The sequence below is a fragment of the Nelumbo nucifera genome, chromosome 6 (genome assembly GCF_055504915.1).
Source record: "Nelumbo nucifera cultivar China Antique chromosome 6, China Antique-T2T, whole genome shotgun sequence".
In the NCBI taxonomy this organism is placed as follows: Eukaryota; Viridiplantae; Streptophyta; class Magnoliopsida; order Proteales; family Nelumbonaceae; genus Nelumbo; species Nelumbo nucifera.
In genome coordinates, this window is record NC_142654.1 from 6266807 (window position 1) to 6291874 (window position 25068).

The 25068-nt window shown below is 37.2% G+C and overlaps 1 protein-coding gene across 3 annotated transcripts; it reads left to right on the forward strand.

Moving 5' to 3' along the window:
• Positions 1–3797: 3797 nt before the first annotated feature.
• NAC075 (NAC domain containing protein 75) lies at positions 3798–8871 on the forward strand. Of its 3 annotated transcripts, none has more exons than XM_010268797.3 (6): positions 3798–4559; positions 4794–4971; positions 5298–5854; positions 6363–6617; positions 6928–7011; positions 8249–8871. In XM_010268797.3, exons 1-6 carry the CDS (start codon positions 4437–4439, stop codon positions 8333–8335), a joined length of 1284 nt encoding a protein of 427 aa, XP_010267099.1. In that variant the 5' UTR covers positions 3798–4436; the 3' UTR covers positions 8336–8871. The 3 variants fall into 3 exon arrangements, with proteins under 3 accessions (XP_010267099.1, XP_010267098.1, XP_010267095.1); XM_010268796.3 differs by having other exon boundaries at positions 3801–4559; positions 6925–7011; XM_010268793.3 differs by having other exon boundaries at positions 3803–4559; positions 6916–7011; positions 8249–8468.
• The last annotated feature ends 16197 nt before the right edge of the window (positions 8872–25068 follow it).

The following is a 25068-nucleotide window of genomic DNA, read 5'->3' on the forward strand; positions in this document are numbered from 1 at the left end:
TTGTGGACCGTGTCGGGCTGACCCCCAAATTTTTCATCGGGGAGGGCGACACGACCTGTGACAGCTTGCGGGCCAATACGACACGGCCCACACTTTGCACAGGCCACCCACAGGCCGTGCCATGCCGGGCCAACACGACATGGCCCACACTTTGCGTAAGCCATCCACATGCCAGACTAGCACGGCCCACTTTATACCTCTAAATAAGCCCTTTTCAAAGAATCATTTTTTTTTTATGATTTCTTGATTTCTAGATAATTCCATTTTTTTTTTTTGAGTATGACATGGCATTTAACATGGCACTGTATAATAAATCTAATACAAAAACAATTGGCCTAAGAATGAGTGTCAAATTGATTCAAAGCCAATTTCTCAAAAATCAATGTCAAATAACAAAATTTACCAAATTTTGAAAAAAAAAAATACTGATTTAAACATCACCAATTTCTAAAATATCATCATCGATGTCAAACATCACCTAAGATACTAGTATCCATCATAGTTATAGAGATTCTCGACTCTTGTTACTAGATACATGAGAAAAAAAAAAATTCAGAGACGTGTATTGATGGATATGCAGGGATGAAGTGTGGGAGAAGCCAGAGCCAAAATTAGATAGACCTAACCTTGCCTTCCATAGGGTTGAGAGTCGTACCCAACTCCCAGACAAACTTGCAATCCTAGTCCGTGAATAAGTGAAAGTGTTTGAAATGGGCCTCCACCAGCGATTATTCCTTATTCTTTTCGGTTATTTATTGTATGCTCTTATATCTTCATTACAATCATATTTGCATTTATTATTTTACGTTTTAACTAAATAAAATATTTTCTCCTGTTGAAAATTGATGTTCTTCCTGGTTTTACAACAATCGTGGGCCTGGTGGGCCCGGCATCATTGGAGATTAGTTTTGTTTATGGCCCCCACCCACAACCAAGGGTTCTTGTCTTGTCTGAGTGAGGTTCGTTTATATTCTGCACCAGATTTATTTCCGTCTTATAGAAGAAGTAGAAGGAAATTAAGTGGTCCGGGTTCCAGCCTTTCTACATTTCTTTCTTATATTTACATAAATAAGCTACACAATAGCAATTTTAACTGACCATATAAAGGATGGGGACACGTGGACCTCAATTCTGAGTGGTCCCACCTAGAGGATATATCGGCTAATTTGAGATCAATACTAAAATTCATTTCATAAGAAAAAGAAAAGTAATTCAGATCGGATGGTGGTGATCATTCGATCAGTTTTCACCACCAAATATATACTTTTATACTCCCAGAGCAGTAAGCAAATGCCTCACACTTTTGTAGGCAGTGTATGACTGACTACCTTGAGATCATAATAGTAAATAATAACCGACCATGCATGAAGTACCTGGATGCGGATGCAGATGCACATTTACGGTCTAAAAGCTAAGATGTTTTGATTCAGAAGAGTCAACGGTCAGATTGAATTCGGTAATTTCACAGCCATGGATGGTGACGCACAAAAGTCTACAAATTGGACAGTTTCGGCCGTCTGATACTCTGATTCCGTTGATTTGACCCTGTGAACAACGTTGCATGACCTCCCTTTGTTGTGGATGCTGGTATATATATTGGTTGCTAATAGACCGCATTTTGTGGTCTATAATAGAGATTCCTTTCTTTTGCCCATTCTTCCGCTAAGTTCGTTGAATACAAATATGTGGCGGTACATTCTTCACTCACGTTCACGTAGCTATCGGTCAAGTTTGATAAAAGAAACAAAAAGAAGAAAAAAAATTACATTGGAAAAGGGTTTCTAGACGGGTTTGTCACTTTGTCCACGTAATCCCGTTGCTACACGGTCCCTTTCTCTTTCTCATTTGGATGGACAATATCATTTTTCTCTTTTTTTTTCCCTTTTTTTCCAATTTTTTTTTTTTAAATAAAATGTAAAACTAGCACTAGTACTAATAGGGCTCCAAGCAACGAGTCAGTTTCAGCCGGCCGGGCCCATAAGTTACCGAAACCGGTCTTCAGGCCCCACTCTCCAGAATGAAAGGTGGTGGTTCTACACCTAGACGGCTGGACTCGCCAAATTACTGGAACCTATCATCAGGTCTGTGGAATTTGATATTGGATTTTCTCTTTTCTTTCCTCTAAAATTCAATTTAGTGAGATTTATTGCTTACCAGGTACTCGTTGATTGGGACCGGAGTTGGACCTGATTCCTAATGGGTCTTCAATCCTGAATTGGACCCTGTAATTTTTGGGTCCAAAATTTACACGCCATATATAGGATGGTTAATGTCATTGCTTGAAGACTTGTCTAGAAAACCATCATCAGTGTTTACTTAAACACTGAACATCTCTCTCTCTCTATATATATTCCAATTAAGCATGGGACCATGGATGTCATAAGAATAGGATGCATGGATTCAACTATGGGACATATCATGACCTCTACCATGCCAATGATCAAGTTGGACGGCCATAATCGCCCATTACCGACAGAACTTTAGTTGGGAATGAGAAGTGAAGCATCATTTGTTTTTTGCCCCATTTTCTTTTTTCAAATTTAATTTTTGGAGTAAAAATGGGGAGGGGTCCATATGGGGGTGGTCCTAGACTCCTAGGCTTCCATGTGTATGTACAAAAGACTTTTTTTTTAATTTTAATTATTATTATTATTATTATTATTATTATTATTATTATTATTATTGTTATTGTTGTTGTTATTGTTATTAATGCATGTACAAAAGACTATTGAGTACACTATGTATTGCATTGCACCCCACCCACCTAAAGATAAAATCAAAACGAGTTGTTGGATAGTTTTGATTAATTAGAAAACTATTTTTTTTTTTGTTCTTTTTATCTTAAAATTTATGTATATATAAATACATACATATATAAATAAAGTGCTTCCTGTTGACGTTTTGTGAATATTGCATGTTTCATAAGTTTTAAGTAGAAGCAGTGGTGGGGGTCCATTGTATATTGCTCTTTTGCCTTGCATATCAAGTAACCCTCCAATTCACCTCTCTCTCTCTCTCTCTCTGCAACTGTCATGGCAAAAGAATCATGATTTCAGCACACCAGCTCAAACACCATGTGAGTTCCTTATCATATTTTTCATCTCTGGTGTTTCTATTTTTAGCAATCTCTGTCTCTGTCCTACTGTCCATTACAGACAAGTCTCCTTATAGTAGATAGAAAACATTTCATTAATATAATTTTAATTCAAAAAGAGAGAAACAGTTAAATTTTCTTGTTCATCTCAAACATTCTGGGGTTTACTCCTCAATATTATGACAGTGTGTATTTCTTTAACAGGTAAAAGCTTTCAACTTCTGAGCCAATAAAAAAAAAGAAAGAAAAGAAAATGAATTATCACCCTTTTTGGTAAAAGATGAATTATCACCTTTCGTAAACTCCTTTTTCTACTCTCAATATGCCAACTATTGTTATTTATTTTCAATATTTAACCAAGAATATATAAATATATATAAACATTAATAGGTTTGTCATGCTTTTGATTGTATGTCGATCGCCTGAGTAACAGCTGTGAAGGCCGTTTCTTGCTTTTGCTTTAGTAGTCAAGGCTACAAAACAAAGTTGCAGGGGGGCTATATAGCTTTAGAAAACAGCTGGGTTTTCTTTCACTCTTCTCTCTCTCTCTCTCTTAACCGTCTACATGCGCTACTCTTAAATCAGCAAAGTCTTAAAGGTGGATGTTTGAGGGAGCACCTTTTCCTTTTTCTCATCGGCTTCAGTTAAAGTAGAGGGAACTCTGGTGTTTTCCATGGTTAAAGCGGGTTTATAGCTCAATTCCACAGTTACAGTTTCTTCTTTTGGCCTCTCCTATTTCCTTCTTCTCTGTCTCTCTCTCTTCACTCTCTCTTTCTCTCTCTCTCTCTCTCTCTCCTCTTCTGTCCAAATAATACAGAGGGTTCGTCTTCTTTCATTCTATTTCTGTTCCAATATTATTTTTTTTTATTGTAGGTTTTGTTAAATTTCCCGTTTAAGATTGGATTTGATTGTGCAAAAGTCGAAGGTTTCAAAAAATTTAGTTTGTACATGTATCTAGTTGGTTGTTTCTTCAAAGTTTGCCAACTTGTTACTTGGTTAATCTCTTAATATCACAAAAAAAAAAGAAAACTTTTAGTTTCTTCGTATTGAATTTCTCTGTTGTCATAGTGTTTCTAAGTCTTCTTCGAAAACCAATATTGTTTTCTTTTCTCGTCCTCTGCACCATCAAATCTCAGTTTGGGCTCAAACTCCATATTTCTATTGATTTGTATGCCTTCAAATCGGAATTCAGATGATATTCATTTCTTGCTGCTATTTTGGCGAGTTAGAGAAATAGAGAACTGGATCAGGAGGACCTGAATGAATGGACTGTGACAGAAAGATGAGAATTTCGTAACAGCTGAGAAGAAGAAAAACGGTCTCTAGTGTATGTTAAACAGCCATGAATAAGACTCACATAGGTTCCGTCAGCAGTTCTGATCTTATTGACGCGAAGCTTGAAGAGCATCAGATGTGTGGATCCAAGCAGTGCCCAGGTTGCGGACACAAGCTGGAACGAAAACCGGTACGGAGAACTAAAATAATAATAATAATATTCGTTTCTTGAACTGAAAGATTGCACATCGGAATCAAACAAGATAAGAATGATGCTAGGCCTTGATTATGATAAAATTTTGTCTTTAAGTTCACTGTTTCTCTGAATATCAAGTTACATGCTTCAAGGAAGATTCGTAGTGGTACACACAAATTTTAATTTGTTTTTTTTTTTTTTTCTTTCTGAATTAAATGGGTTTTGCAGGACTGGTTAGGTCTTCCAGCAGGGGTGAAATTTGATCCAACAGATCAAGAACTGATCGAACACCTTGAAGCCAAAGTTGAAGGCAAAGACTCCAAATCTCACCCTCTCATAGATGAATTCATTCCTACAATTGAAGGTGAAGACGGAATTTGTTATACTCATCCAGAAAAGCTTCCAGGTTAGAATATTTACGAGTTCATCATCATCTCTCTCCCTCTCTCTCTCTCTCTCTAACACAGGACTGTCAACTTTGGCAAAGTAGATCAATTAAACCTCTACAAGTTTGTCAAAGTTAATGGAAATTTCTCTCTCTCATCAAAAACTTATACTGGTAGCTCATTTCTTTTGTCTCCAACTCCACTGGAGATACAAATACAACTCGAAGCATGCTTGTATTGTTCTCTTGTATCATATTCTATCTTGCAAGTATAGATAGCGGTTACAGTTTGTTACACCTAAATAAACCTAACTTTGATTTTGGCGATGCTTTCACTTTCATTGCAGGAGTCACAAGAGATGGTTTGAGCAGGCACTTTTTCCACAGACCCTCCAAGGCCTATACTACAGGAACGAGAAAGAGAAGAAAAATTCAAACTGAATGCGATCTGCAGGGCGGTGACACCCGGTGGCACAAAACAGGCAAGACGAGGCCTGTAATGGTGAATGGCAAACAAAAAGGGTGCAAGAAAATTCTGGTCCTCTACACCAATTTCGGCAAACATCGGAAACCCGAGAAAACTAACTGGGTCATGCACCAATACCACTTGGGTCAGCACGAAGAAGAGAAAGAAGGAGAACTCGTGGTGTCGAAGATATTCTATCAGACACAACCCAGACAATGCAATTGGTCAGACCGGAGTGCAACCACCGGTGAGGGCAGTGGTGAACCTCATCGCAGAGACAGTGGTAGCGGGAGCTGTTCTTCTTCCAAGGATGTTAGCGCCCAAAGAGATGAATTATCCGGTGCTGGGTCTGTAATTTCGGCTTACAGTGCCATGGATATTCAACAAATGAAATCTGATCATTTTAGCTTCGGCCCATTCAGGAAAAGCTTCGATGAGGTACGTTCGTTCCTCTTGATCATTCAAACAGATAGCACAAAAGAAGGACAAGTTAAACGGGAAATTAATATAAACAAAGAAAATAAAAGAAAATTCATATCGATCGATACAGTTGGTTTTGGTTGGTAATCCAGGATACAGCACTTTCTTTACAAAACTGAGGGTGCAAAAGAAAAAAAAAAAAAAAGAAAGAAAGACAGGAAAACAAAACAACTATATTATTAATTGTGCTGCGGCATGAATATGATATCAAGATTACTATCTTTTATGAATCAAAAACTGAGAGAAAAAGTTTCAGATTGCTTTTTTTACACCAGTTGCTTGAATACACAGTATTCAAACTTATTATTATCATCTAACATAAGTTGATATGTATCAATGAATAAAAAGCCAAATCAAAGAAACATCGGTTAAACAGAAAGTGAGACCAAATAAAGAAAGAAAAGATGATAAAATGATAAGGAAATTGACTAGCTAGCAACTGTGTCTCATGGCCTGTTGGGTACAGGTAGGGATGGGAGAAGCTTCAAAGGCAAGAGAAGTCACAGCAGCTCGCACGTGCGAGGAGCACGATCATCAAGGCCTACATCAGATGACCCATGAACAACATCAACATCACCATCATCAGGTGGCCACGACAGCCTTCCATGTCAGCAGGCCTTCGCTTCCTCTCTCTACCATCATCTCTCCTCTCCATCACACTTCCATTGTTCTCGACGAAGACCCTTACCATGTCTCAAGAATAATCCTCCAAAATCAGCAGGTATTTGATCAAATTAAAATATTTTGCAGGAATAACATAACTCTTGGTTTTAGGCAGTTGACCCGGGTCAGCTGGTGCGAATGGTTTCTCTATCAGGGGTTACTCAAATATGTTTCGAGTGACTGAGCCCAGAAATGAACTCGTAATGGTTTTACTTTTAATAATAGACAAGTTGCACAAAGCAACTACTAGAGTCTGTAATTAAAACATATAAGCACTTAAATATATATATATATATATATATATATATATTCCTTTTCCTTATTTAATCCCTTTTCTTTTAACTGAATCAATTTAGTATTACCAGCAGCAGCAGCAACATAAGCTGGGAGGAAGGTCTGCATCTGGTTTAGAAGAAATGTTGTTGGGTTGCACTTCAACAGACATCAAAGAAGTAAGTTTGGGTTTTCTGTTTTCTTTTCTTTCTTCTATTAGGCATGTTTGTTGGCATCAACCCACATGCATAGTAGAAAACTAGCTAGCTAGTTGCCTTGGGTTTGATAAACAAAGAAGACTAGAGCTTTCTGTTTAAATGAATAAAAAAAGAATGCTGAAGAATAGCCTAAAATGGAATGATTTAAAGCATTAAAAATGCAGTTTTCCTTCTCCCTTGGTTATTCAGTAAAAACATACAAATTAAGTTGAAAAATAAGAAAATGTTGGATTTCTTCTTTTACTAGGAACCTTATTATAGAAACAAAAGGAAGAATTTTTTTTTTCTTTAATCCTTATTGATAAAAAGTTGTATTTTTCCAGTATATAAACAAAAGCATGATCCAACCAATAATTTCAGAAAAAGCAAAATATATGGAAACAAAACCTATCAATTATCGAAAAAGATAAAAACGGATAAACATAAACAGTATTAAATCATTAATTTAAGAAAGGCAAAATATATGAAAACAGAACCCGTCAATTTTTGGAAGAAGATAAACCTTGCCTTTCTCTTTCAGGAATGATTTAGGCGCATTCCATTTTTGATAAACCGGGCACATCCCTAGTAAAGAAGACCCAATAAAACTACTGTTGGTAATGACAAAGGTCAAAACTTGAGGGTGTTTTTTGTCTTTTAACATGTGAACCTTTTGACTGATCATTAGGGATGTTTTTGCTTTATAAAAATGGGATTTGTCTAAATCACTCTTCTCGTTTTCATTTTGAACATAAAAAAAAGTTAAAAAAAAAAAAACTATAGCTTTTCCTTTTTCTCTTGTCTTGTGGGCTGTTCGTTTTAGATTAATTTGGCTACTAATCAGAACAGGAATACAATCAGTTTTTAAAATAAAAGGAAAAAGGAAAAGGGGTAGAGAAGCTTTTCTCATGTGTCATGGCAAATTAACAATTAAGAAGTGAAATTAAATAGCTAATTGGGTTTCGAGGAAGGGGGAAAAAAAGAAAAGATAAAGATAAAGAAAAGGCTTTCCTATGTCTGGACCTGTAACTTGTATTAACAAGGGAAAAAAATGAACGACAAATAAGCCCAAACGAAAATTGAAAGTGGAGAGAGAAAGACAGAAAAGAGGGAGGAGGAGGAAAGACAAGGGAAAACAGCTTTTTTTTGTATGCAGTTTTGCAGCAATATGTGTCCTAAACCTATTTCTCATGCTTCCATACATGCATTGTAATTGCAGGAGTCATCCATCACAAACCCACAGGAGGCAGAATGGCTGAAGTACTCCTTCTGGCCAGACGCTGGCAACCCGGATCATCATGGGTAGGAGCAAATATATATAAAGGAAATAAACAAACCAAAAATCCCTAACAGACAACATCATGATCATCACCATCAATACCTAAAAACCCTGCAGCACTTTTGGAGAAGAAGCCAATAACCCTTATAGGGTATGTTCTTTTTCTTTCTTTTCTAGGTGGTAGGATGGGACTGATGAATGAGCAAAACTAACTGTACAATAATCAATGCGGCAAGGAAAGAAAGAACAAATGAAGAAAAAAAAAAAAAAGGGAAAAGAGAGCAAGGCTGCTCTAGGTGACAATAGATGGAGAACCAAAGACCCAAAGCAAATCAATCATGCATGAAAATCATCACCATCATGATTATAAGATCATCTTTATTACTATTCTTACTATTCATTTTATTATTTTAATTTCTCTGTATAATTTCTTTTCCTTGTTTTCATACAAAAAACCGAAGGAGTTTGTGCAAAAGAAACTGTCTGCTGGTTGTTGTGTTTGTCACTTGTCTAATGCTATATAGATTACAGAAGGTGGAGTGTTAATTTTCTTTTTTCTTAAACTTCTTTCTTACCTACCCATAGGATATGACTTGGGTCCATTTCATTTCCACTTTCGAGAATTGAGATCTATATTATTTTTACTTGTTTATTTCATCTCTGCGTCGCTTTCTCCACATCTTTCCATATGCAAGGGGAAATGTGGGGCACTCTTTGTTTATGGTTGCTGTAATGAATTTTGTTGCAAATAATACTCTAGACAGTGAAAAAGGAGAGTTCTCATGAATGGTATGCTACTATGTGACTACTCCAAGGTTATACCATTAGCCTGGGACCCCTCAAACCTCAAGTTTAAACAGATCAGACGGCTGGGAGCTCTTACACAAATAACATTTTTTTTTGTTCAAGCGCTTTTAGAAACATTAATGATTGATCGTATATAAGATGATCTCTTCCTGGGTAAATGATGTTAACAAAATGAATTTGAGAGATACAACATCTCCTGTCTGTTAATTGTTCCAGATTGATGTAACTGTATTTTTTTAGACTTCAATTTTGGGTTAGTGTTGCTATCTTCCTAATTTCTGTTTTATAGAAAACTTTATTTTAATCGGCTGTAATTAATCTTAGATACATAACATCGTGTTTGGAAGCGTGTGTGTTTTTTGGGACTGATTTTCAAGAAAAAATACACATGCTTTTAAGACCCGTTCTACCACATTGGTAGTACGCTGACAAGTACCTCATAGGATATACACCAGTCAACCATGTTTTTCATGTATGCGCTGACAAGTAAGCACCTCATAGGATATACACCACTCAACCATTGGGAGAAATGGTTCACCGACACATGAAATGCCAATGCATCGGTGGGGTCCCGATTTTCGAGGCATGCTCGATTTTTAATAATCGACTGAATCAATCAATGAGATACATGGGCATTTATTGAAATGCCTATGTGGATCCAACGTGGCACCGTTTTTTTGAAAAACGGTCATGGTTCCAAACATCCCCTAAGAATGTACATATTATTAGCAATGCATATATATATTTTTGGGCAAGATGATGGTTGCTATCATGCTGTCTATATCAGTGCATTTTTTTTAAATAAAATATATAATTATAATTGACAATTTTATCAAAATAGATTTAAATATATTCAGATATATTCAAACCTAATATATATATGTGTGTATGAGTGAAATTTTATGATGCTAGAAACACATGATATCGCAAAGGCTTTGACAAAATAACCCCTGATGAATTTTGATGAAAACCCACATGATTGGTTATAATTTTTTTTTCCAGTATCATGTTTTTCGAGCATCATAGTCGAATATAGAGTGATGATCCCTGCCGGGCAGATAATGTTCTCCCCATCCTTGCCCATCCTTAATTGCCAATGGGAATCTCCCCATCTCAGTCCCTGTGTGGGGAAACTGGTCCCCATGCATCCCCACCCGATTCGATCAAGGCAGGTCCCCGCCTGGATGGAAGAAATTGCCATCTTTAAAAGCATGTAGAACATACTACATGCTCCAATCACAAATTAAGCATGCCAATTGCTTGTATGTCTGATACCAGTATGAATTGTTGAGGCGTTTGTTTGTGATTGGGGTGTGTAGCATGTTCATCTTAATGTCTCTAGCAGATCTCAACCGATTGAAGAAAAGAATTATCCGGTACCGGTAGGATGATAATTGATAAGGTCATCAAGAGATTCATTGGGGGAGGCAGATCCGAGGTCAGGATCTCTAAAGACATTAGATGCTCATATTCGATCCTTAGTGCAAATAAATTTGCATTAGTACAAATGCATGGGAGTGCGCAAATGTAAAAAATACAAATTCTTCAATTTTGTTTTAAATTTTACTTTATTTTGCTTCATGTCTTAATTTACTTCATTTGTACTGTAATCAAACAAAATAACTTAAATTTTGAAATAAAAATAAGTTAGAATTACACTAAAATCGTTTACACTGTCATGGTTTTACAGCATCAGTACAAATTTATTTGCATTGCAATCAAACACAGCCTATATATGCTCTTGATATTGGGTTTGGTCGCCGATTCTACAAACATTGTCTGTAATAGATCTAGAGTCTAATTGATAAGGAGAACGTCAGAGCTTGCATTGGTGTCTTTGGTTTGACCAGCAAGACTGTACCCAGGAAAGGTCGAATGTCTTATATATTAATATTATCGTGCTCTTGAGCTTTGGCTGGGGGAGTGGGCTGATCGTTTAAATATGGTTCCTTAGGCTGGAAATGCACGCCGAGAATAGAATGCTCTGGTAGATATTGTAGTAGCTGGGGAGCAATGGCACCTGTCACTGATACATTATCATCAGATATCCTTACAGAGCACACTCGACAGTACTGATTAGGCGTGATATTTCCTCCCTTTGCTACAACTGGTATTAACCCGGCTGCAAGTAATCTCTTTGATCTATGATCAGCTTTCTTCTACCATATTTGATGAGAAAACACAAAAAAAAAATAAATAAATAAAGTTATAGAAGAGAAAGGCAAAGTTAGCTCCTGATGAATTCAAGATTTCAACGATCGATGACCCAGTTCTGTTTATTGTCGTTCTTTCTTTTCTTTGTTCGTCATCCTAACTACAGGGATCATGTTGATAAGCGTAGGCATCCCCCCTCCCCCCTCTCTCTCTCTCTTTCTCTGTGTGTGTGGGGAAAGAAAGTTATCTTTTGCTTGATATAATGTTGGTGAAAGTCGGCTTGGTTGAATTAAAGCTTCTAGCTAGGTATATATAGAGAGTCCCTATTCTCCACATGATAATAAATTAATGATATTAGTAACAGAAGTCGCATTCTAAGCACTTGCAATTGTTTTCTCTTACTTAATTACCAAAGAGATCGAAGCTCTTTATAGCTTTATATATTCTCTTCCATATTCGAGAGCTTTTTCAGAGTTGTAGTAGCGCAGCAGATAATGAGGATGAGCCTAACGGCTCTAACCGAACAACCCAGCAAGAAACTTCCACGTAGTTGCTTAGGTGGCTGCTGCTCAGAGGAGTCCAAAGGGCCCCTTATTCATAGCTCAAGTTTCAGCTAGCTAGCCCCACAATCTTTGCCCGACGTTACAAATAAAAACGATTTTTATAATTAATTTATTATTTATATTTAAATTTTGAACTCAACTGCTAGAGAGAGAGAGAGAGAGAGAGGGGGAGGGGGACTGAATAACTTTTCTTTTATGAGACGTGCATGAAGGAAAGGTAAAAATCAACATGGGGAGGGGCATCTTCAGTGTAATTTCTCAAAGAGAGAATAAAGGGTCCGAACAAAGAGAGGACATCAACATACTTTATACCGAAATGACTAAGCTCTCCTGTGCCTCTGGGAACGCTGACTTGTTTAGAAAATTTAAGTACGTAGTTCATCAGTTCTAACTGATAAATTGGTTACCTATCTTCACATTAATTACAAGATTAATTTGTTCTCTCCAAAAAAGAATAATACCAGTGAAGCAATCAAAAAGATTTGAATATGCGAATTTATCTTCTCCAGCATCATCGATCTTAGATTCAATGTTAGACAAGCTATACCATGCATCTTTTTAGGACAGAATAATCAAGCCAACGACGATTTAGGTTCATGGATTACAAATACTAGATGAAATAAATCATCACAATTCTTGGTTATAGGTGGTATTCGATTATTATATATAAATACTTGGAAATTAAAGGTGAAAATTTGCTATTGTTGTCAAGGAGATTTGAGTCCTTTTGCATTTGCCTTGGAGAATCTGTTAGGCAGTTTAGATGCTTATCTGGATTAGTGTGATCGAGCTCAAATAATAATTAAACAAACCAAAAGAGAAAATTAAAAATCTTAAAAGGGAAAGTGGGAGAGAATAGAATGTGAGGGGGGAGAGGGAAGTGTCTCTTTCCAAATGCAATAGGAAAAAGGGTTACATGTCATGTTTGTTCAACCTAAAAAGTTGATATTCATGTCTTTCTGCTTTTATGGAAGATTTGGAATGCTTTTGAAGTAGGAGATTGTTAGCACAGTTTGGGTTTCCTCTTGTACAGATTTGGTCCCATAAAGAACTTGCATGAGGAATTGTTTAGTGCGAGGGGGAATATCACAACATGGCCACCTTTCTTTAGATTCTACAAGTGCTAGCTGCTTTTCAGATCGCACCCAACTTCTTAGTCTTTAGCTTCTTTTTCCCCACCTCTGCTCCTCTGCTCCTCTGCTCTAGCTATATGTGTATGAGCTCAACAGAAGAAACTTGTGCAAGTTAACTTTCATTAGGTTAATTAGTTTGTTGGTGCTTGTAATGGCTGACCTTCTCTTGTGTACGTAGTGTACTGTGACTGACTGTGTATGCGTGCATATATCCATCCTTCTTCGGCATGTCGAGGCATGGCTTTCCGTATCTGGTTTCCTTCACTGATGAACCACAATGAAGCATTAAAATTCCTCTTCAAAGTTTGAGCCTGGTATTCCATTGCACTTAGTTCTACCTTGACTCATTATAACCTTGACTATATATCGATCACTGTAGTCCTCACTTTAGTTTCAAGCCATTTGATTTGAGTTCAACTAGTAAACCTTATTGGAGACCTATTAGGGAAAATAATTGTTCCCGTGGTTGTCAAACTGGCCAAGGGCGCCACATGGCGGATTCTGCAGCTGCCCTCTTCGGATTGTGTCACCATCGTCACCCAAAATCACGTGACTGAAGAGCGTGACCAATAAGGAGTGTCCCACACAAACAAGACATTGGACTCACACTGGGGAAGAGGGAATCCCCCGAAAACCTCGGCGGATGATCTTATCCCAACAATCCTAGAAGTCCAATTCAACCAGAATACAAATGTTTAGTTATAAATAGGCATTCCCCGCTCGAGATAAAGGACTTTTAACTCTCTATTCACTTAGCACTTCTTCATGTCATCTCTTCAGTTCGGAACTAGCATTGTCTCAATCTACTCATCCCGGCCAACGCTTTTACCCTACTAACTTGAACATTAGAGTGCCTACCTAGAGAATAACTCCTCGGGCCTCTAACTTTTTCTGTGATTCTAGGTCTCGGTGTGCAGCTTTATCATTTCACCTCGGGTTCATCCAATTGGCAAGACTTGATTCAAAATACCTCAAATCAGGCAACATCAATAATGGGTTTCATTTGATATTCAATAGAGTAGTTTGGTATTAGGGAAAATTACCATGGTCTGCTTGGTTCAAAAGAGTTCTCTAGACAGCTGCCTCAAGCTTTAAAATTGCTACTTATCAAAAGATATAAAAAAAAAGATTTAAGTTAATTAAAATTGCTGCAAACTTCTATTTTTTAATTTCACAACAACAAAAAAAAAGATTAACAATGAGATAATTATATTTTAATTAGTAATTACCATCGGCCACTTGTTTAAATTAGAAAAAAAAAACATGGGCCATGTTAGCCGCTTCCTAAAACGAAAAGAGCATCCATTAATTTCCAACCTCATTCTGTTGAAGTTCATTCTCTTCTTCCACGATGAAACCCTAATCCTCTTTCTTCTTCCCGTTACTGCAATTTATAATATCTTGTTCAGTCCTTATCAGAAAAATGAAGTAATTTGTCCAAGCTCTTCTCCATGAGTTCAACCAAATAGCTTCCTGCCAAATAATCCATCCCGTCTCCCAATTACATGCACTTTGGAAATCAGTGTGGGTTAACTCTTTACGGGCCGGGCCGGTCATATCACATATTAATTTGTAAGGAAACCAAGACGATCTATTGAGATACATAATATGACTAGAATCATGTATCTCAATAAGGGGTTCCCCATGATTCCAACCAATGAACCAATGAAGTGGCCCGGATCAGTGTCTGGATAGAGTTTGATGTGTTGAATCAGAGTCTGGATTTAGTAGGTGGGACCAACATTGCGTAATGGCCAAACTATATTAAGTTTCTGAGTGAGCTGGTGGCCAATAACGCCCAAAACGCAATTCTCATGTGGGATAGATGGGCTGAACCTGGTTTATAATCCACTGGTCAAAATTAAGACATCAGAATGACAAGCTTAAAACCGGTCAATTGACACCGTTAGAGGGGAAATGGTGAAGTGTTAGGAGGATCAGTTGAGATGCTTGCAGCACAACCTACCTAGTGCCATGAAAGTCAAACAAGGCAGTTAGACAAGCTTAGGTCAGATAGATTGAGCCAAGAAGTAAGATAGAAGGTTCCTTTGCCAAAAAAAAAAAAAGAATATCTACACGGTGCTTGTGGAAATGGTAAGTTGCTTTGTTTCGGGGGCATCCCCACAACTAGACCATCCCAATATTCAATCATCATTAAGGTTATGTTTGGTTGGAAAATGTAGGGAAAGGAAATGAAAGGTAGAGAAATCTATAAGGTTGCAACTTGGGTCGGGTTGGCCTGAACCCAATCTTGGATTGGGTTAGGTTGAAATTCATGAACCCGATTTTACTTCGGGTTGAAATTCATGAACTTCGACTTTACTTCGGATTGGATTAGGGTTAAAATTCATGAACCCGACTTTACTTCGGGTTGAAATTCATGAACTTCAACTTTACTTCCATTATTAATCCAGACAGAAAACGTTAGACCAATGCATTAATATTTTTCTAATACCCATTTTACCCTTTTGTAAATTTCTCTCTCTAGGAATCAAGTGACGCTGCTGTTTCTTTAAACTTTGACTCGTTCTCTCCCCCAGCTTCAAAAGCCACACTCCCCCGTTCCCCACTTCTACGTCTCTCTCTCTCTCTCTGTGCTTTGTTACACCGATCCAGCATCCAGAAATGTCTCGATAGTGCCAAAAGTAGAAAAAATTGTTATTTGTTACAGTGGGTTTTGCACCAACTTGAACACCATTGATGAGTTGTGGAAGCTTAAATCAAGGTTTCAGCAGATGGATTCATCGTTTTAGGGTTTCATTCACCATCTACTGTTGCTGCCGTTGAAACAACCAAATGATTGCAGCATTGAAACAGAAAACAGGACCAATCAATAGTCTTAAGTCAGGGTTTTCAAATACTGAACTGGTAGCTCCTAAAAATGTCTCTAACAATCTTTTCCCTTTTTCAAAATAGAAATTCCCCTTCATGAGTGTATCCCTCCCTATTCCAATCCGCTCCTCCCCTCTCCATTATAACTTTCCGATTGAGATTTCAAAAATCAAAACACAGAATCCTCCTGTTCTCCCTCCTAGAAATTAAAAATGATAAACATAAAAAATACAACCTCAGTTTCTCCACCAAAACGAAGCCAAAAAGCATCCACTACCCACCATTACATATCTCTCTCCCTCTCTCGTTTCATCATCCATCCTGCTTTATCGTTTTTCCTGGACAACAACAATGGATGCCATCTCTCTCTATGAATAAAACAATAAAGAGAACATCAATTTTTTCTTTGCCAACCAAATTAGCTCAATTCATCAAATCAGTCCTGATATAACCGTTTTCGGTTACTTATCAATTTTTTGGCTAAGTACCTCGTCAGTGACGTCTGTTCCCAAGTGGCTTGTGACTCAAAGGCTGAAGTGGAGCTCCCTAGTGGCGAGTTGTCTGGAGGCGGGCTACCTAGTGGCGAATTGCTTGGTGGTGAGTTGTCTGGTGGTGAGTTGTTTGGTGGCGAACTGCCTTGTGGTGAGCTACCTTGATGAGCTACTTGGTGGTGAGCTACCTGGTGGCGAACTGCCCTGTGGTGAGCTACCTTGATGAACTGCTTGGTAGTGAGCTACCTGGTGGCGAACTGCCTGGTGGCGAGCTTCCTAGTGGCAAGCTGCCTGGTGGTGAGCTGCCTGGTGGTGAGCTGCCTGGTGGTGAGCTGCCTGGTGGCGAACTGCCTTGTGGTGAGCTACCTTGTGGCGAACTGCCTTGTGGTGAGCTACCTTGATGAGTTGCTTGGGAGGTGCTGAAATGGTGCCTAACTGACCAGGTGTCGGGCATGTGCCGAGCTGGGCAGGTTAAGTGACAAGCTTCCTTGCTCTTTAGAGTCCTGCAAGGAACCAAATGTCAGAGAACCCAGGGTGGCTAACCCGACGAGGTCGCTCCGATGCTTAAGTCAGTACTCTCATATTGACGGCGAGCTAAAAATCATAAAGTATGAGAGCTAGAATATGCTTACTTGCTTACTTGCTCTCACTACTTGCCCTTGGGGTTGGTGCCTTCATATAGGCATTGTTTGGCGTGGGCTTCACGCACCATATCCGATATTTCTGCGAGGTCATCTAAATGGTTCGAGATTCCAAGAGGTAACCGCCATGCACGTTGACCACCCTTCGGATCGTTCGGCACGTGGGCCAACTTCCAAGGATCGTGGGAGTGTTAGGATATGCATGCCGAATTTTTCGGTGAACACGTCTCGCAGGTCGCCAGGTCAGCACCTGTGCCAAGCCACTAGGTCACGCCTAGGCCAGGTTGCTAGCTCGTGCCTGTGCCAGGTCGCTAGTTCGTGCATGTGCCAGGTTGCCAGCTCGTGCATGTGCCAGGCTGCCAGCTCATGCCTGTGCCAGGCCGCCAGCTCGCGCCTGTGCCATGCTGCCAGCTCGTGCCTATGACAAGCTGCCAACTCATGCCTGTGCCAGGCTGCTAGCTCGCACCAGGGCCAGGCCGCCAGGTGGACACCATCAACTTGGCTAACGTCGATGCATAAGCTTACCATAGATTTTGAAAGAACGAATCAAAGTGTGAAGAAGCAGCGTCGGTTGACTCCTAGAGAGAGGATAAATAGAGAGAGAGGATAATTTACAAAATGTATATAAACTAATGCACAAAAGGGTAAAATGGGTTTTTGGAAAATATTGATGCATGGGTCTAACGTTTTCCATCTAGATCAATGATGGAAGGGAGGTTTTTGTTGATTTCTTTAGAAGTTTAAGGGAGGTTTTTATTAAAGTAAAACTAAAAGGGAGGTTATTATGATTGTTAGAAACTTGAGAGGAGGTTTTGGTATTTTACCCTATATAATAAACATTAATCTGTTTAGATGCATGATATTTGCATAGCCCCCACTACATAATATCATGTACTACTTTTAAGATAATCACTTCACTTAATCCTAATCATAAAGACTAAAACCTTAATAAAATTATGTAATGTTTTTTAGAAAATTTTATTCTTCATGTCCTCTATGTTGTTTAACGCCCAAGAAAGATTTATCGTAAGCCATAACTCATAAATCATAATAAACTATAGTCATTTCCAACACTTGTTTTTCTGAATTTTGTACCAAAAGAACAAAAAAAAAACAAACAAATACTAATAAAACATAGGATTAATCAACAAACAAATACTAACAAAATTATATAATAATTTTGAAATATTTATATATATATATATAGCTTGTGCTTCCCCTCTAAGATTGCTTGGACTCAGATTTCATTATTTTCAATTCTCTGGCTTTAATCCAATTGCTAAGGCCGAGCACCAGGGAGGAATCTTGCTTAATTTTGATCGTGTTCTATCTGGTCCAACTTCACGGAGATTACGTTTTTAGGCAGAACTCACATGATCCCATCCGATCTGCTACCCACAATACCCTACAGTCACACAGAACCAGAGGTAACAGATCCGGACTCAGACCTTACCGGACTTGAACCAGAGGTGATCAGGGGCTGGGCTGGGCCAAGCTGGGCTTAGCGCATGTGATCTGGTTCCCGACCCATGACTTTTAATATATAAAATGTGAAATATGTATAATATTTTATAGCTTATGTCATATAATATGTATAAAAATTTATCTTATATGTTATATAATATAAAATATTACACATAATGTGTATCATAGGTATTATATTATAATATTTATATATATAATATAACATAAAATAGCATATATAAATATGTGCAGACTGGGCCGGAGTGGGCTGAAAACAAACACCCCCATCTTGAACTAGGTTCCAATCTGCAATAATATGAACTGACCTGCACTTGATGACTCTATTAGGGGCTGTTTGACCAATAAAAACGTCCCACGTCAGCTATCAAGCATGTATGCTTCACAACCACCTCAAGTTGGATAAGGACACTTTTTGTTTTATTTTTTTAAGAATTTTAAAGTCACATTTGATCACATAAAGTGGGACTTATTTCTTTTTCAACCAAAAATAAATAAATAAATAAAATCAACCTATCCCTTCTGTGCTACTTCGTAGAATGTCTTTGGACGGGGGTATATTTGAATCCGATCCAGGAGGATATGAGAGACCCAAATTCAATTCCAAACCCATAGAGCTATTTAACAAGACAATGAAAGAAAATAAAATATGGGAAAACAGTCATGTGGTGTTTATATTGGAGAACAAAGGTGATATAAAAAGTTGTAATAATTATCAAGAGATTAAATTAATAAAGAATTAAATGCAATATCAAGTTTATGAGATAAATAATTTAGAAACAAGAGGTTTTAAAATAAGTAGAATCAAAATGAAATGTCTGATATGAAATTTAATAATACATAATAAGGGTGCAAATCAGGATATATGCTGGATTGAGACCAAGAGATAACTCATTGTAACCTATTTTGTTGCCTTTGGTTTGATAATTCATAACAAAAGAGAAATAGAGGTGGATGTTATCCATATAATTAGAGCAAGATAAGAAAAATAAAGAGATGCATCTAGAATTTTATGTGATAGACAAATACCATTTAGATTAAAAGAAAAATTCTATAAAATAGTTGTAAAGTTAGCTATACTTTATGGAATAGAGTGTTGGGCAATTAAGAAACAACATGTCCAAAAAAAAACAGCGTGTTGCATAATTGCATTGAGATGAAGAAATGGAAATACTAGAAAAGAAATGATTGTAAGTGAAACCATTCAATAGAACCTATGAGTAGCTCCAGTAGGTGATAAAATGATAGGAAGTAGACAAGGGGTGCTCAACAAAAACCCAAAAATCGAACTGAACCAATTAGTTCAGTGCTTTTCAAAAATTGGTGGTACTGATGGTTAATTGAACCGACTAGCTATATATAAATATCAATATATGTTATACTTATAATTATGTATTTATAATATATAATATGTTTATAATAAATCATATATATTATATATGTAGTATATATATATATATATATATATATTTGTTATATATATAAAAAATACAAAAAAAAACGAATAATAGAACTGGTCAAAAACTGAATCAATCAACTAGTTAACCAATTGGTTTTGGTTCAATTTCAATTCATAGTTCATAGTTTTTAATTTTTATTGTTTGAATAATATTTAAATTGAATAATTTGTAAACTTATAATTTATATTGTTAGTACATAATTTCGTTATGAATTCCATAGAAGTATAAAATTATTAATACTATGAATATTATTAAATCTATGATAATTTTTGTATTTTTAATAAATATTTTAAAGTTATTACATAATTTATTTATAATATTTAAATAATTCTTATTTTTTTAATTCAAACATTACTTTTGATAGATATAGATGAAGAGTGGGGTATAGGATAAACAAGAATTAGAGATAATTTAAAAGAGAAAATTTTTACTAAATTAGAGATAATTTAGGAGATAAATTGGAATTATTGATAATTTAGGAAAAAGTGGGGGGATAGTGGTGCTACTAAGCTAGGTTAGATTAGATTTGCTAAAGAGAGATTTTAGGAATAATTTTAGGAAGGGATATCCAAAGGGATTAACATAGAGGAAAGAGGAATGGACTAGACATGCTGAGATGTCAAAATGCTAGAGGGAGAAGGGAGTGATGAGGTGGCTTCATGAGAGAGTAAGGAAGGCAAAAATGAGAGGGGCTAAGAGTTCTAAATTTGGGGTAAGGGAGAAAGGTAAGGCCACCTTTGACACTTTCTACTTTAGTATATATATGTATATTTCAAAGTTATTATATAATTTTGTTAGAATATTTAAATAATTCTTATTTTTTTTAATTCAAACTTTCTTTAGAATGATGTAGATAAAAAGTGGGAGAGAAGATAAATAAAATTAGAAATAATTTAGGAGGGAAACTATCTATTAAATTAGAGATAACTTAGGAGAAAATTGGGATAGTGGTGGAGGTTGTTTAGGAGAAATTTTAGGATATTAGATTATTTAGGTTATTGGAACATGTGGAGAGAGAGAGAGAGAGAGAGAGATTTTAGGAATATTTTTTTTGGGGAAAATAGAGTTTCTAATTGATAGTTTCAAAATTGACATGGATTAAAAAATTTTAAAAATTAAAAAAAGGAGAAAATTTATAGACTTCCTTGTTTTAATATGTGTGTATATATATATTATGTAACAATGGATATGACATTAAAGTAAATAGAATGATAAAATGATATCTATGTAGCTGACCCCATATAATTGGAATAAGGCTCGGCTGATGATGATGATGAAGAAAATCCGTGGATATTACCTTGAATACTTTTATGCCCTATTTACCAATAATTCATTTGGAAGACCAAAAAATTACAAGCTGAAAGAAGTTTAATTTCAGACCCCAAGCAGTGCAATAGGCTATCAGCTACAAAACTATCCAATAGCAATATATGAAAAGCTTCAACAAGTGGTAAAGTTTCAAATACAATATTTGAAGTAATACCATATAGCAGACAATGGTCATTCTCCTGGTCCGGCCAGATTTACAATGGACATAAGTGATTCTCCTTCATGATTTATTTTCTAGAGAAGAAAACAAAATTATGTCTTTCAATATGATAAATGTCTTTTTGAAAGTCCCCATCATCCTTCGATTCTTGAAAACAAAGCAATGCCTTAGGAAATGTGATTACTAAAGCCTAGTAAATGTGGGTCTCAGATGTTAGGACCATATAAAGATAATCAAAAAGAAGGTAAAGGAAAGATAAAAAAAAATAAAAAATCAGAGTCTCTTTAGTTTGTTGTTGGAATTGGAATCAGAATGGTCTATTTCTATAGTATGCTTGATTCAGATAGGAATGAGAAAGGAAATTGATATAAAATTTCATTTCCAAGGGAGGGGCAAGGAATAGCCATTCCCTAAAATGGGAGAATTCCATTCTAGTAAGAATGGAAATGGAATTCCCATTCCACTCAACCAAACAGTTGGAATCGAAATAGCCCATTCTAATTCCAATTTCAAACCTCTATTCCCACAAACCAAACGGGGCCTCACGTAAATGATCTAGCTGCTTTTTGGTGACCCAAAAGGAACTGATGGAACTTGATAAATCTTGTAATAGTACAAAAACAAAACATCAAAAACTCTTTCGTCTTATGTATGCATTTGAGAGAGAGGTTTCACTGCTGGTCCCCATTACCAAAAGAAAATGACTTTTAAGTCTACATCTCAGTTAATTACATAATATGGCAGCAAAGGGAACACTACGCGCTAAGGTCACGGAAGATAACTCGCTACGGATAAAATCTACAGCTTGTTGCAACTTGTATGAGTCTTCATACAAGAATAAAAATCTCGTGTGAGTCAAAAGGTAGTCGTCAATTCCATGAACCTGAAAGACATGATACCGAAAAGATTTGACGAATCACCCCCACCACTTTTCATAAATAACACCTGATCGATTATCACAGAAATGATACAATAATATTAGTGTATCATTGATTGGTTATATGTTTTTCATCTCATGCCTGTTTGTTTTTCGGTAAGTTATTTATTTGAGTAAATACAATTATCTAGGTAAGTTTTTTTTCTGGGAAACATTTACCTAGTTAAGTGTTCTTTTATTTCTTAGGTAAATAAGACAATGATCATTTTAGCAACAGAAATCTATTATTAAAAGGGGTATTTTTGTCTCATTCAAGTGTTGGTAACTTTTTCCTATGTGGGAAAATTATTTATCCACCTACAGGTATCACTTTCCTAAATAAGTGCTACCCAGGAAAATAAACTTTCTCTGATCCCCACATAAAATTGAAAAAGGAACATTGGATTCTTAGTCAATGAGAACCAAAATTCCATTGACCAACTTTCCCCTCTCTCCAAATCCAAAAAAAGAACGCCCCCCTTAAAATTAGGATGAATATACATATATTTTTTGGCCCCGAATTGGGTTTAGACAGGACCAACTCCAAAGCCATGCCCTATCCTGGGCACCCGGCCAAGTTCAGAATTGGGCCTGCTACACATTCCCAGGAATCAGAGTGGCCTCTACTGCCGGGACAAAAAAAGCTTTATACCTACAGTAGACAATAGTTGAGTTTAGGGTTGTTCATAAGAAGGCCCAACCTGACCAAACCGACCAACCTGGACCGACCCAACCCGAGTCGGCCGGGTTTTCATCAGCACGGGTCGGTTTCAGGTTGTGCAAATTCCTAAACCGATGATTCGGGTTGGTTTCGGTTTTCACACAAGAAAACCGAAACCGAACCGACTTAGTTCCTAGTTCAAACATGAAGTTTCAAAGCCCATTAGGCCACCTAGTTTTTGAATGGTTGCAAGAAACTTTGGATTAGTGAATAGTGATTAATGAACAACTTTTTTGATTAACTTTTCATTTAAATTTTATCATAGGAGATGGCTGAAATGATGTTCAATTTATGACTGTTTTTAAAATTAGCAAGATTTTATCACAGGGATGAACTTAAAACCGAAACCGACCCAACCCGACTGAAACCGACCAGGTCGGTTTTGCTTAACACTGGGTCGGTTTCGGTTTCTATGTCAGGTAACCCGACCAGGTCGAGTCGGTTGGAAAAACTACAATAAGCCGACCCAACCCGACCCATGAACAACCCTGGTTGAGTTGTAGTCCTTGCTCATGATTATGGTCTATGGGGAAGAAAGATTAAAGATGAAAGATCAAAAGATGGTCTATAGTCTATAGGGGATATGTTGGATTTTAATCTCATAAGAGATTAAATCCAATGGGTTTGATTGGTCAATTACATGAGAAATTGCACCTGCACACTTGATTGAAAAATCAGTTTTTCTCTTACAAAACCCAGTTTTGAACTTGTCCCACATTGGAAATTATAAGTTTTGTTTTCAGTATTTCAATAGGAGCTGATTTACACTCCTTAGAATTAGTAGAGGAGAGTATGGGGATTCGATATCGCGCAGCACGCGCGCGTGAGTGCGGCGCAATGAGGCACTTTAGAGGCACACTTTGCTCGCACCCGCGTGGCTCGCGATGGGCGGATTTGGTTTTGGTGTGTTGCTGACCGTTGATCGCCGTTGATGAGATCAATGGTCACGATTCGATTGGGTTCGATCAAGAGGCACAATTCAAAGTTAACAGTCACTAACTGTTAACTACTTTTTAAACAGTCACAATGTTTTAAATTGTGACTGTTCAAGGTGCCTTCTCTAAACCAGCACCTACCTTTTCTTCATACCTCTTCACAAATTATTTAAGGAGCATGAATCAGACTCCAAAGCACACAATTTCGAAATTCACTCTCTCTCTCTCTCAGTCCGGTCTGCTACAGTTTCACAAAAGGTTTCTTTGGAGACTCTTCAACTTTGCTGGTTGCAGATTCTCGCCCAAGGCTCTGTTGTATCCTAGGAACGAATTTTCCTGTAGCCCAACAGCAAACTCAGTGAAACTGAGTGGGGGCAAATAACATTCTAAAGACAATGTCTTCAAATGCGCCTCAGAGCTTCTCCTCCAAAGTTATAGTGACCCCATTTTTCTCCAACAATTTTAGAACGTTATTTTGCAATGGAGGCGGAAGCAAGCATGACTTCAATCAAGATGATGAACCAAGATCTTGTTCGACTAGATCAGTTCGATGGAGCAAATTTTAGTCGATGGCAAGACAAGATGATCTTCTTTCTAACCACACTGAAACTATATTATCTGCTGGACCTGAATCTGCAATCACTTCCTGAACCCACTGACAAAGACTTAGAAAAACTAAAGAAGGAAAGAGCAAAACATGAAGAGGATTCACTTCTGTGCCAAGGACACATACTGAATGCCTTATCAGACCGGCTCTACAACTTCTACAAGGAACTTACATCTCCAAAAGAAATTTGGAAGGCCATGGAATTCAAATACAAGGTGCAAGAAGCAGGTACGAATAAGTATCTTATTGCAGAATACTTTGACTTCACCATGAACGACCATAAACCCATACTGGAGCAAGTTCATGAACTACAGGTGATAGTCAACAAAATTCGATCCCTTAACATCATCCTTCCTGAATCTTTCCAAGTGGGAGCAATCATTGCCAAACTTCCACCCTCTTTGAAGGATTACAGGAAGAAGCTTTTGCACAAGGCTGAAGAACTTACCTTGGAGCAAATTCAGCAACACCTTCGTAATGAAGAAGAGTCACGGTTTAGAGACAGTAGGGATAAGACCCTGGCCGGTAT